Genomic DNA, 12666 nt, shown 5'->3' on the forward strand with positions numbered 1-12666 from the left:
TTGCTGGATGCTAATTTACTGACGAGAGTTTCCAACTAAAATTTGTTTTCCATTTAATCAATGAAGTTCCATTTTCTTGATGGTTTTTATGTCACAAATTCTTGCATTGCTCAAACAGTCCTTCAGGAAAGGCATGGCAGGCAAGAACTCATTTCAAATGTAAAAATACTGAGAAAGAGGAGAGTGAGGGGAACTATAAATAACTACTGAGATGTCAGAGTCTCAGTCATTTTTTCCTCTGCAAGTCAGCTTTAGCAGTTAAGGTCAAGATAACATTTCCATGTCAATGGTCAGTTACATCAAAATTCTAAAACGGGAAAATTGAATGGAATTTTTGATTTTTTTTTTCTTGTATTGTGCCCAGATTTGACCAGTTTATAGTCTCTTTGGTCCGTCAGCTCTGAGTTCCAATGTTATTTTGGTTAAGCTTCATGCCAGAGTGGCAAGCTTGGATTGGAACATTTGGTTTATTAAAGGCTATGAAATTAAATTCCTCACCAAAAGAAAAAAAAAAAGCCTACTTCTTGCCGATAGTCACTTCTCTGTTTCCTTTGATGCGGTTCAGTTTGACTTGAATTTTAGCCTAACAATTTGCTACACAATTCTGTTTTGTTTTCACAAAGTTCTAATCAGCTTAAACTGCAAGCGGTTTGAAATGCCTCTCTAACAGCTTCCTTGGTATTGCTAATTAAGCTTGAAATCTCTGTGTTGTCCACAATTGTATCTAAACAAGGAGGAGAGTGTATCAGCTCGATGTTTGCCACATCTCCCAGCTGCATGTAATTCTGCTGCCTGTGCAGAAAGTAATCACAACAGGACAGAACCTTTATTTAGGCAAAGCTCCCAGGGCGGCATGCAAGGTCAGGCACATCATGTTTTGAGGAACTCGGTGGTGAGAACACATAAAGAAGGCAGAGCTACATCAACAGCACAAAGGCTGGGAGTGCTTGGGAATAAGGACCAGCTTTGCTTTATCCTCCACAGCACTTTGTTCAACAGAGCCCTGAGTTATGTATGGTCTGCAGGTGCTCTCACCTGATGTGTGGGTGTTAATAATAGATAAAAGCACAGGCTATCAAAACCTGCCGAGTATTCCCCTGTCCCTCAGGAGCGAAGCTAATAGAATATCATAGTTTTTAAAGCTACCAAGGTTCACTTCAGTGGAAAAAGAGTCCTAACAAATCCTCACACACATCTTTCTGCATTGGGCAAAGCCATGGGCTGGTTTCTCCCTAGGTAGGGACCCCAGTGTGTGAAGCAATACTAATCTGCTGAGGCATGGCTGCTGTTCTGCGACACAGCCCAGGGATTTCCAGGGCATTCTGAGAGGGATTTTGAGGGATTTCCTTCAAGTTAGAAATCTTCGAAAATCAGCTTCTTGCACCAGGCATTGTATTATGCAACGTCTTGGAGTGAAGATCTGGTCATGCACGTAGGATCTCCTTGGACTGAAGGAATCAGAGATGGAAACTGTCTTATCAGATCATTCCTCCCTGTCAGGGCAGGCTCATCTCCTGTGCTCTGCTGCTGGTGCTGCTGTGCTTTCCAGATGTTTTTCTCTCCAGTGCTCAAAAAGCCTGTCCCAGCTTCCTGGCTGAATGTTTTCTGGGCCAGTTGCAGTCCCGGTGTGGAGTGACCAATTTCACGTGGTTCATACCTGGTGTGTGGTGTGGTGGCAGTGCTAACAGCAAGAGTGAGCTCTGCTCACCAACATGCACATTGTGCTGCTTCAATTCTCTGGGGAGCGTGCAGCTCCCCTTTCCTGGTGGCAATAGACAAGATATTAGGAGGTTTGGAAAGGCAGCTTCACTAGAAAATTACTGAAGGGACTGTAGCTGATTACTAAGATATTTAACAACGTTCTTTTACATAGCAATTGCTAAGGATGCTTTCAATTGTTTGGCTTACTGTAATATTCCATGCAACTATAATTATTGTTGCTGAAAAAATTTTGTATGCATAGACTTTTTTTATTCTCTGTGCTATTTTAAAGTCAACTGTAAGTTAGAAGCATTTCCCCAGTATTAAACTACTTTACTTTTGCAAATGGCTGTAGCCACATTGGAGTATTCAATATAACAGCTCAGGTGCTGTTCTCTGGTGGTGCACCACCCAAAGTTTATCTTTGAGATGTGTGCAAGTCATTACAGATAAAAGGAATTTATTATTTTCTGTTAATAATAGCTTGTTTCCATCAAGTAATCATTTAGGCACACAGACTACTTGACAAGTATTTATCAAATCTAACAATATCCAGTTTCTCACTGGGATATGTAACTTCTACAGCCATTTTATTTACAGGCCAACTGAGGCACAGAACATGGGAATGCTTTGCCTTGGCAGCTACTTGGTTTAAAAGCCAGAAGTCCAGTCATTTTATCTTCTAGCCTGCCAGGTTAGAGGACAATTCCCTCATTTCTTACCGTCATAGGCTCTGCTGTTTTAAAGAGACAAAAATCTCTGTTGTCAGAGCAAGGAATGTACAGAAGATGAGTAGCTTTGAGTGCCAGAAATTAGTTAAGTAATTTTCAACACAGGACTTCATGTGGATTTTTAGCGGGAAGGAGTCAATGTGGCTGTGGTCGGACATTGAGCATAATGCACAGCAGATTGTTTAACCCTGACATTCCTTCATCACTCTCAGCTTGGTGGTGCTAGAAAGGGATGCAGGTCTTATCTAAACTGGCACTGAGCATCAGAGTAGTCACCCAGTCCCTGCCTCTGCTGCTCCAAACATTAATTAAATTAAATTCAGCATTAAAAATATAATTCTTTCTGCAGGTAGTATGGCCATCTTGTGTGCCTGCCAGGCCCAGCAGCCTTCTCTAAGTTTCCTTTCCAGCCTCTGGTGTGCTCAGACAATGGCAAAGCCATCCCTCAGCCTACACTTGATAAGAAAAATGGAGCTGCTTCCTCCTCTCACTGTAGAGCATATTTTGACATCTGCTATCATTTGAGAAGCATTTCTCAAGCACTGTTCCATTTTCATCATGGCCTTTCTGCTATTGCACATTTGTGGACTCAGTTGCATGCCATTGTTATCTTTGCTACTAGCATAAGCCATGAAATACATCTAGCCTTTCTCTAATAGCTATAGGGCAAGGGGAAGGGACTCCTCCATCCTGTATGCTGAGAGGACTTTCTGCCAGATTCATCTCCAGCTGCTCTGAGTCCAAAACTACAAAGTTGAATTCAGTTTTCCTGACAAGAAAAGCAAATTCCAGCAGAGGAGAAGCATGCCAGCCGTGGTATTGCTACTGTGCTGGGAAAGCCACTGAAAACTGAGATGAATGGAAGAATGATTTGAAAGGCGCTGAATACAGTAACCTCCAGGGCCTGAGTCTGCACTGTGCAAGGGAAGCTGTAAGCACTGCTCAGCCCCATTCCCAGCATTCTGGTAACGTTGCAGGGTTGCCCATGTAATTTATTCTCGTATCCTTCTTTCCATCTTCCAGCAAACCAAGCTATACCATCTAAAGAACAGCCTCACTGCTCACCACTGTGTCTGAATTAGGCTGTCAAGGTCAGTCCCATCTTTTGCCCCAGTACACTGATGCAGCTATGGCAGCATGGTCTGAAGGTCAGAGCACAAGCCAAGGTGCTTCTGCAGCGCTCTCCCTTGCTGGAAGTGCCCTCAGAGCAGCAAGAAGGGGAGGGGAGTGTCACCCTCTCCTAATAATGTGTCCAGCTGGTCAGGTGAAGTGAGAAGGATTAACTCATGCCCAAGTTGTCTCCTCAGACATGCAGGAAGGAATTCCATGCTGGCTATTAGTGACTTAAATGTTATGTTTGCCAAGATTTAACCCATCTGTGGAGATAGCAGTCGGGGAGCCTTGGTTTTCCTTTTCTAGAAATAATGCCGAAGAAGTGCTTGAAAGTGTTGAAATTACATCTTGACACTTAACCCCCCCACCACTGTCTGCTTTATATTTAATTTACAATACAACTATATATTTTCAGACCCAAAGCCTAAATGAAACCATTTGCAATTATTTTGAAGTGCAGTTTTTCAATTGACCTGATCTAATTTGAGGTTTATAAATTCACCAGCCTTCTTGAGATTAAAGTGTTCTGTCTTCACTTAAGTATGGAAACATTTTCAAGCCTCAAAAAATATCCCACAAAGGGGAAAATGTCTGCTGCTCTGCTCTCCTCACTGTCTGAGGAAATGAAGGACGGAGTCACAAGATTTAAAGCAAGTCACTTACCACACTTTACTAAGTTACAGTCCAACTATAGTATTTGACCATGTGCCTGTTTTTAGCACAAGTCACATTTCATCTGTGCAGCTTAAAACCATCTCCCCTGCTCAGTCACTTCAAAAAATGTGTTTCTTCTGCAGTGCTTACAGAAAGTGAGTTTGTGTCCCTGTGCATGAGTTGCCAATGTAATTTATTCCAGCAACTTCCCTCCCCTCTCCCAGCAAAATAAGCAATACCATGCTCATGTCCCTGTGCGTGAGCTCTCCTCAGTCTGCTGTTCAGAGTGCAGGAGACATTATTTATGTTCATTAGAGCTTGGGATGAATTGCCAATGCAGAAGAAGCAATGACTAATCTGTGTGGCTTTTCTTCTGCACTCATTGCTGAGCCATTGTGGGAGAGTCCTTGTGCTGGCCTGATATTGTGAGTTACTGCTGTCCCCCAGGTTTGGTTAGGAGGGGTTATAATCTGCAGTATTAGGGCAGTGGGATGAGCTGCAGCCCATGGGCTGTCACTGCACCTCTGGTCCCCAAAGCCTCTGCCACCTTGCCATCTGGGATGTGAAGTTTTCAGGAGACTCAAACACTCCTCAGCTCCAGCCTTCTGTGGCACTTGCAATCCAGAAGTCTTTCCCAGCAGAGTTTTTACTTTGTGTCCCATGTTTAAACCTAAAATCCGCAGAGCAACTCCCTTTGTCTTTCTGTGGTTTCTGAAGGGACAAATACTGCTCTACGGAGGTCAACTCCAGCCACCACTTGCTAGATGCTTGCTCCCAAGCAGCTTATTCCTACTTTGCTACTGATTGTACTATACATGTTTAAGTCTCTTAATTTTAACTTGCAAGATGATTATGATGTCCTGGTCATTACAGTTCTTTCTTTGTGTTTTAGTGTATCTTTGCTTGGGGTTATTTTTCTTTTTGGTATTTAGGGTACATTATTCTCCCCATGTGAGATTCTTTTTCTTTGCCATGGATGTTCTGCCCTCAAGAGACGTGGACCCAGAGTCAGCTTTAAACATTGTGCCAACCTTCCATTTAGAAATGGAAGGCTCCTTCCCTATGCTTTTCAAACCCCCAAAAAATGAGTTGGATTTGGAGACACAAGGGCACTCCCTGCCTCTTGGCCAAAAATATGGGAAAAGAATGGTAAACTTTATCCTCAGCCCACACTCGATTTGTGGTCTATATTCTTATGACCTGAATGTGACCACAACCCCTAGGTCTGATGTTTATTAGCTGTTTCTCATCTTTCTTCTTTGTGCCTTGCCTTAGCTCTCAGTGTAGCTCATCGGATGCATTCAGCTCTACCTGTGATTAGGCTTTCAGGCTTGCAACAACAGCTGGAGAGAAAAAAAAAAAAAAAATAGACCTGCTAGGCATTTTTTTCATCTTGTTTGGCTTTTTGGAGGTCTGAAAGCTCCAGGAGGTGCTAGGAGAGTTAGACTAACTGTGAAAGAGAGCAAAATCAAGAAGCCAAACTTATAATCCTACAAGGATGCTGTTCCCATAATGTGCAGAAATACCTTTGTGCAGGTTGTTAGCTGCTGGGGCAGCACTTAGGCATGTGGGATAACCTGATTAGAGAATCAAAGAAAACCCTGGTAGCTTCACAGGCCAAATCCCGCCTTACAGCAACCTGATGTCAAATGGGTGTGAATCAAGGAAGCTTTCCCTTGGGCATCATCTGGTAGCACCTTGAAGGGAAGGGTCTGAGCCAGCCAGGGTTCTAGCAAGGAGAGAGGCTTAAGCAAATACAGTCCCAGACAGGGAGTGAGCTGGAGTCTGAAACTAATGACTTTGTTTTTCTTTACTGGTTCAGACTTGGAAGGATAAAAAGAATAAATTTCTCAGGACTGATTCTCAGGTTGTATAGAAGGCTTAATCAGGAGTTGGTTAATTTATAATGCATGTCTTACTTAGCTGTGAGAATGTCAAACTGTGACTGAGTTGAGATTTGGGAGCAGAAGATGTGTGTTTTCAGAAGGTATGATCCAGCAGAATGATTGCCTGGTCAGTGCAAAGTTTGAACCAAAATCAGTGTTAACATGGGGTGTCAGACACGATGGTTGTACTGATCCTTCGTGGGCTTAAACTCTGTGTGCCCGAAATGTGTGAGCGGAGTTACATCAGATCCGTGGTGACGGCAGTTCCAGGCCGTTTGGGGGTGGACCCCTCTGCAGCGTGGATTACTGGTGCCTGCTCTGGTCACAGTCCTGGGTGGGCTGCAGTAGCAGATCAGGGGAACTGCTGAACAGATCAGTCCCCAGTGGAAGTAACCACAGAATTCCTGGTCATGTTGTGGGGGATCAGTATTTATCAGAATTCAAAAATCAGTCAGGAAGGTTTATGGGAGAAGCATCCACTTGAGGTGAAGTATGGGGAAGCCAAGCTCTGACTCAGGAAGTGCCTAAACCAGTAATCAGCGGAGACTGGAAGCAAATCCCAAGGAATTTCTGTTTTGCTTACCCAGTTCTCATACTTTGGCCTCTGTTGTTGGCAACTGTTGGAAATGAGGCAAGCAGTGACTTGGTGAGACAAATGCTCCATACTTGTGTGTGTTCAGAAAGTTTAATGGCAAATGCTTCACAAATGGCACAATCTTCCATCAGTATCTGCAGGTATCCTGCCTTCCCTTCTTGGCAGAAAAATGCAGAGAACCGCATGGATGCAGACTGAGATGATGTGATCTGCTTATGCAAAGCAAAATGGTAAATCTGCCAGGTTATTTCTCCATGGAGAAAATTATTGACCTTGCTTTTTCTGGCATACCAGCCACCGTTATAATGATGATGATGGTGACAGCAACCAGACAGAAGGGCCAGCAGTCATTCTTTCCTGCCCATTATTACAAGGTATAAAGCAAAATCCAGCCTGTACTCAATGCTAGTCTGGCTGTGCTCTCCTTACAAATGCATGAGGCAGTTCTCATACGGGTTGAAATTCGGGACTTTTCATATCGACCTTGCCAAAAACAATCCTTCTGAACCTCTGATAGGAACTCGTGTATTTCTATGTTTGTACCTTACCAGTGACGTGCAGTCCAGAGATAATGTCTGAGAGCAAATATGAGAGTGTAGAACCTTCTGAGTTCCTGGGTGATTCATCTCCTTACAATACATTTCGGTTGCACATGTAAGGAGTGGATCTTGCCCCTGAGAATACTGGTTCAAAGAAGCAATAACAATGCAGTCAGTCAAAGCACTACTTTCTCTGGGAATTTTGTTGTATGAGGAAGCAGAACTTTAGCCTTCCTGTGTTTGTCAACAAGATCTGCCTTTCAGCAGCTTCCTATATTTTTGTCCTGTTAGATTTTTTCCTTTATTTTCCCACCCCCTTATTTCTGTCTGTCTAAATAATAATCAGTAGTGTAGTGATAGCTTTTTCTACCTCACCCAAGATGCAAACACTGATTGATAACATTATTTCATAACTTCAGGTCCATCAAGCAAGAATAGTAGGTGAAGTTTGCTTTTCTAAAGTCCAGTAAAATTACCCGAATCAGATTTATTGTTTGCATCTTTGTGGTTTGCACCGTCCATTCATGGCATGTGTCTTTTAAAGTCCTTGCTTCTGACACCAGTTGGTGTCAGAAGGGCTGGTGTGGCTCACAGACAACCATCTGAAACGAAATTATCTTGGTGTTTCTATAATTAACTGCAAGGGTAAGTGAGGGTTGAAACGAGCTGAATCATTCAATGGACCCCACTTGAAAAGTGGGAATTTTTTTGGCTCCAGCACTTTAGGAGCAGGCTAGTATGTAAAACCTGTGCAGCAAGGATCATGGCCTTAGAGCTGGCATTTCACAGTCATTATCTCAAACATCGTGGGCCAGAGATAAATGAAGCATTTAAGTCATCCTGAGCTCCTGCCCTTGCAGATGTTTTCCTTGCAGCCACTGCTTTGTTCTCTGCCCAGACTTTGCAGTATTCTCTGTGGTGAGAGAGGAAGATCAAGATCTTCGTACAAGGCAGATAAAGATATTTTTATGGGATCTGAATTGGCAAAGTAATTAAGGGGTGTCTGTGTAGCCCCAGGAGTTTGCACTTCAGTTTAGCACTGCCCTCCGTGGAACTTGTCTCTAAAGAACTCCGCTGCAAAAGCTCGCTCTGACTGGGCAGTGCAGAGGCAAAAGCCCAGAAGTGTTGGCTGCACAGCTCCTTCATGTGCTCCTGGCTACAGAAGCTGTTGTGTCTCAGATAACCCAGCTGATGAGCCATCTCTGATCACTTGTCAGAGCTGCTGAGAGAAGGCTCTGGTTTGTGTTCTCACACTGTTCTAAAGACTTGACCCAGGCCCTGTGCTCCCTGTGCTGTTATCACACTCCTTGATAACTGTTGACTGTGCTGCACTTTATCTAGAAGAAATGAAAAGAAGGTACCTAAAAGCTTCCAAGCAGACCAGCAGCAGCCTCCAACCCAGCTGACCTTTGTTAGTGTCCTGCTGAGATGGTGCTCACATCTGTTGTGTATGTTTTCTTTGCAGAATACACTGGAGCAGTGCAGTGTCTGTGCAAAGCCCATCATGGAAAGGATCCTCCGAGCCACTGGGAAGGCCTACCATCCCCACTGCTTCACCTGTGTGATGTGCCATCGCAGCCTGGATGGGATCCCCTTCACTGTGGATGCTGGTGGCAACATCCACTGCATTGAGGATTTCCATAAGTAAGGCCTAAGCTGCTGTCAGTGCTTTGCTTGTTGTTTTTGTCTTTTGCCCCTAAAACTCTCCTTTTTCAGACTGAGCTTTCAGGAAGCTCTGAACCCTATGCCACTTCCTCCCAAGGCTCTTAAATAGTAGGGAGGGCTTTGCTCCAAGCAGGCACGCCGTGGCATACAAGGTTAATTGGTTAGGGGATGATTCTGCTTGATCTCTGTTTTGCTTAGAGCTGAATTGAGGGATAACCTCTGTGTCCCTCTGTTTTAAGTGCTCTGCCTTTCCCTTTCTCTTCACTGCCTCTACCTGCACTTTCACATCACCACCTCCCTGCCTCTTCCATTGAGCAATTAAGAAAGGCCCTGTCCTCCAGCACTCTTCAGGTGTTTGCTTACCTGCTAGAGGGATATCAGTGGCCACAGGCTGCTCATAGCTCCTTTTGTTTCTAGTGGCTAATTAGCTTTTTAAAGGTACTAAAAATACAGCCCTGGTAATAATTTATAGTGAAACTGCTATTTAAAGTAAGTTGAAAGGTATAGCTGCAAGTAATTTCTGTCATTGACACACTACCACCCCCATCATCACAACTAATCGAGGGAAGACAGGTAGATATAATCAGAGCACAAATGTTTGCCCTGTATGGAAAAGACAGATACATTACACCCCTCAATTAAAAGATGAAATCAATACTGACAAATGTGAGTTTATATCTCAACCATTTACCTCTTAATTTCTATGCAGGTAGACTTAATTGGAGCCTCATGACATCAGTGTGTGGGTCTGAAAGCTCAAAGAAGCTGACTGACTTGACAGAAAGGGAAGCAGCCACAATTAACTGGCATGTTAGAATCCAACAGGAGGATGTTCCCTGTAGCTCAGCTAGACTGGGTTAATTGGCAGCTGCTGTGCTGCTTTGCCTTTCTGTGCCACCAGTTGTGTGTAAGGTAAAATGTGGTCCCGAGCACAGGCCCAACAGGAGTTTTGTGCACCACTCAGTCACCTGAAGGATTTCCCTCACAGCCCCTCAACAATTTGGAGAGTGCCCCTTTCCAAAGCCGCACAGGTCAAGGGCTCACATGCTTTCAGGAGAAACAGAGCTGATGCCCCACACTGAAGCCTTTTGGCAGTGATTGCATACAGACATCAGGGCTCTGAGGGTGGAAAGTGGGAGGCTGTCAATGCAAGGAAGGACATAAAAATTGTTGAGTGAAGGATTGAGGGGAAGGTGATGGGAATAGCACAAGACCCAGTGTGACACTCAGAATGTCTTTGGCCAGCCACACATTTTGCAGTATTTTGGCCAGCCCAGTTTTAATTGATTAGGGATGACATGTCCTCCTGATCTGGAGGCTGAGTGTTCTACATCTACATCCTCTAGATAACAAAACTGTAGCTGATGCTCACACTGTTACTCAGCTACTCCCTGAGCTCAGGCCCCACAGTAATAGATCTACATCCCTTGAAATCTGCAGGAATGATGTCAGGATCCTGGGAGATAATATTTGTCTCATAATGAATTACTCACAGTAGCCTGGATAAAGAAATGTTGAAGTATTTTTTAAGTACCACGTTTGAGCTAAATGGCACAAGGAAGGGCCTGCATGAAGCAGCACGTAATTAATTGCCATCACAGCTCCGGTCATATCATGATCCATTTAAGTTATTTTTCACAGCACTCGTTATAGCCACTGTTTAATTCATTCTTTCATTAGATCACAGCTACACAGGCATCTTTCATCTGCTGCCAGTGAAATTAATATTTTTCTTTATTCCTAGTACAGATAGATTTTTTTTTTTCCTTTTCTAAGATAGTTAATTCTGAGGTGGTTCCTGTGACAGGCCGGGTGGCAGAGTCAATCCTTACTAGGCATTTAGAAGAGAAGGGCCTTTGATCTCCTTGTGTTCTGATGTTTGCCATAAGCTTTGCTCTCTGTCACTCCACAGCCCCTGACCCTGGCTCTCATTACATGGCAGCAGATTCTGTGGGTGTAAGTTTCCTTTTTGAGGACAGAATTTGCAGCCAGGAAACTGGTACCAGTAGGTTTTGAACTAAAATAGAGAATGATTCACCACAGGCTAAATGTTCCCCAGCCTAGGAGCAGAAGTGACCACTTCTTATGGGACCTGAGGGGGGCAAAACCAGAGGGAATACAAAACATGGGTGAATTATCCAGAAGAGCATATCATAAGCAATAGAAGGGGAAAAAAAAGGGCTGTGCTTCTCTTGGTCCCTAAGCTGACCCTGATTCAAGTCAGTCTCTTCATGCACTGAGTTATTGTCACTATAAAATTGGAAGTCAGGCTGACTGGAAGAGAGAACATTGGGGTCTCTTCACCCAGACCTTTTCCCTTGTAAGCCTGGACAACACCTTGTTGGATAACTGAGTTGGTTTTACCTAGAAGATGCAGCAAGTCAGAATGCAGTCAGGGCATCAGAATTGCCCTGATGCTTTTTGTCTAAGAGTGAGCACAGCCAGGAATGTGCTTCTGTGTGCATAAGTGGGTAAGGTGGCTTGAAAGTTTAAACTGGATGACATAAACCTCAATAAAATAGTGTTAGTTCAAGGCAATTCTTTTTATTTCTTTTCAGACTTTTAAACTATTTGTTCAAATCTCCAAATTTTAATAGTTTGATTTTTGTTTTCAAGAGATGGTCTTGAAGCAGATCCTGGTCATCTTCCTAACCTTGGGATTTGCATGGATTTTCTTAGAAGCTGAGGGTTGTGGCAGTGCTTAGGTGCCACCATCGAGGGTCATTCAAAAGGCGCTTTAGTTGTTAATTAGGGCAGGCAATATGCTTTGCTGCCTGTCAGGAGTTCTGTAAGTCCTTTTCTAATAAATGTTCTTTAGTATCCTACATGCCTGAAATTGTCTTGTAAGACTAAAGTGCTCCTGCCTGTTTTTTTTCCAAGGAAGGAGCTGTGCAGAGCTCCAGCCTGTGTTGTGTGTGCACGTACACATATGTGTGTTGGTACAAATTCACACATTTCTGGCTGGCTGGTCCAGTTAACAAAAACTTTTGCTCCCAGTTTGAGGATGACTGTGCCTGTCTCTTGCTCCCTCAGGAAATTTGCCCCCAGGTGTTCTGTGTGTAAGGAGCCCATCATGCCAGCCCCGGGACAAGAGGAGACCGTGCGCATTGTTGCCCTGGATCGTGACTTCCATGTCCAGTGTTACCGGTGTGAGGTTGGTATTCCAGGCATGGCAGAAAAAGAAAGCAAGGGTTGGCTTAACTTCATCACCACCTCACATTGCCCACATGACAGGCAAACCCTATTGTAACACTGGCTCTACAATCAAATTACTTCATTGTCTTCAGCGAGCAAGGAGTTTTTCCTCATTTATATCCACGCAAATGAGAGGAAAATCAGGTCCCTTGTTTATAACAGGTTCATTAGAAGAGCAAAAGAATGTGACTCAGGCAATTAAGGCTTAATTCTGGAGAACTTCATCAATTATAGCCTGGACACAAATGTAGCTCATCTTTATGTTCTTAAAATGAAAGCTAATGCGTGTTAGGATTTGAGCAAGATTGTATAGGAAACTCAGCATATGGGTTGAAGAATTTTAATGGACACATAAACATGATCATTCTTGTTTTGTGCAATGCTTTTTGTGCTACTTTTCCTGTTCAGTTCATTACACACTTCATGTAATTTTGATGATAAGAGTCTGAAGACAGAGAATAAAAATCACCTTAAAGCAATTAGCATGTGGGAACAGCTGTGTTAGGGAACCTTCAAGAATTCTTCAGTGCTAGTTTACTTGTTGGATAATACATCAGCCAGATGGAAGGGTAAGAAAATGAGACCAA

General features: G+C 43.5%; 1 protein-coding gene across 19 annotated transcripts in view; it reads left to right on the top strand.

Moving 5' to 3' along the window:
• Nucleotides 1–12666, top strand: part of LPP (LIM domain containing preferred translocation partner in lipoma) — a 334843-nt gene that overhangs the window by 306274 nt on the left and 15903 nt on the right. For all 19 annotated transcript variants that reach the window (XM_068200654.1, XM_068200660.1, XM_068200643.1 and 16 more), the window contains 2 exons: nt 8685–8863; nt 11918–12038. In XM_068200654.1, the coding sequence (XP_068056755.1) occupies nt 8685–8863; nt 11918–12038 (300 nt within the window). The remainder of the gene's footprint in view (nt 1–8684; nt 8864–11917; nt 12039–12666) is intronic.

The sequence above is a fragment of the Anomalospiza imberbis genome, chromosome 10 (genome assembly GCF_031753505.1).
Source record: "Anomalospiza imberbis isolate Cuckoo-Finch-1a 21T00152 chromosome 10, ASM3175350v1, whole genome shotgun sequence".
NCBI classification, from domain to species: Eukaryota; Metazoa; Chordata; class Aves; order Passeriformes; family Viduidae; genus Anomalospiza; species Anomalospiza imberbis.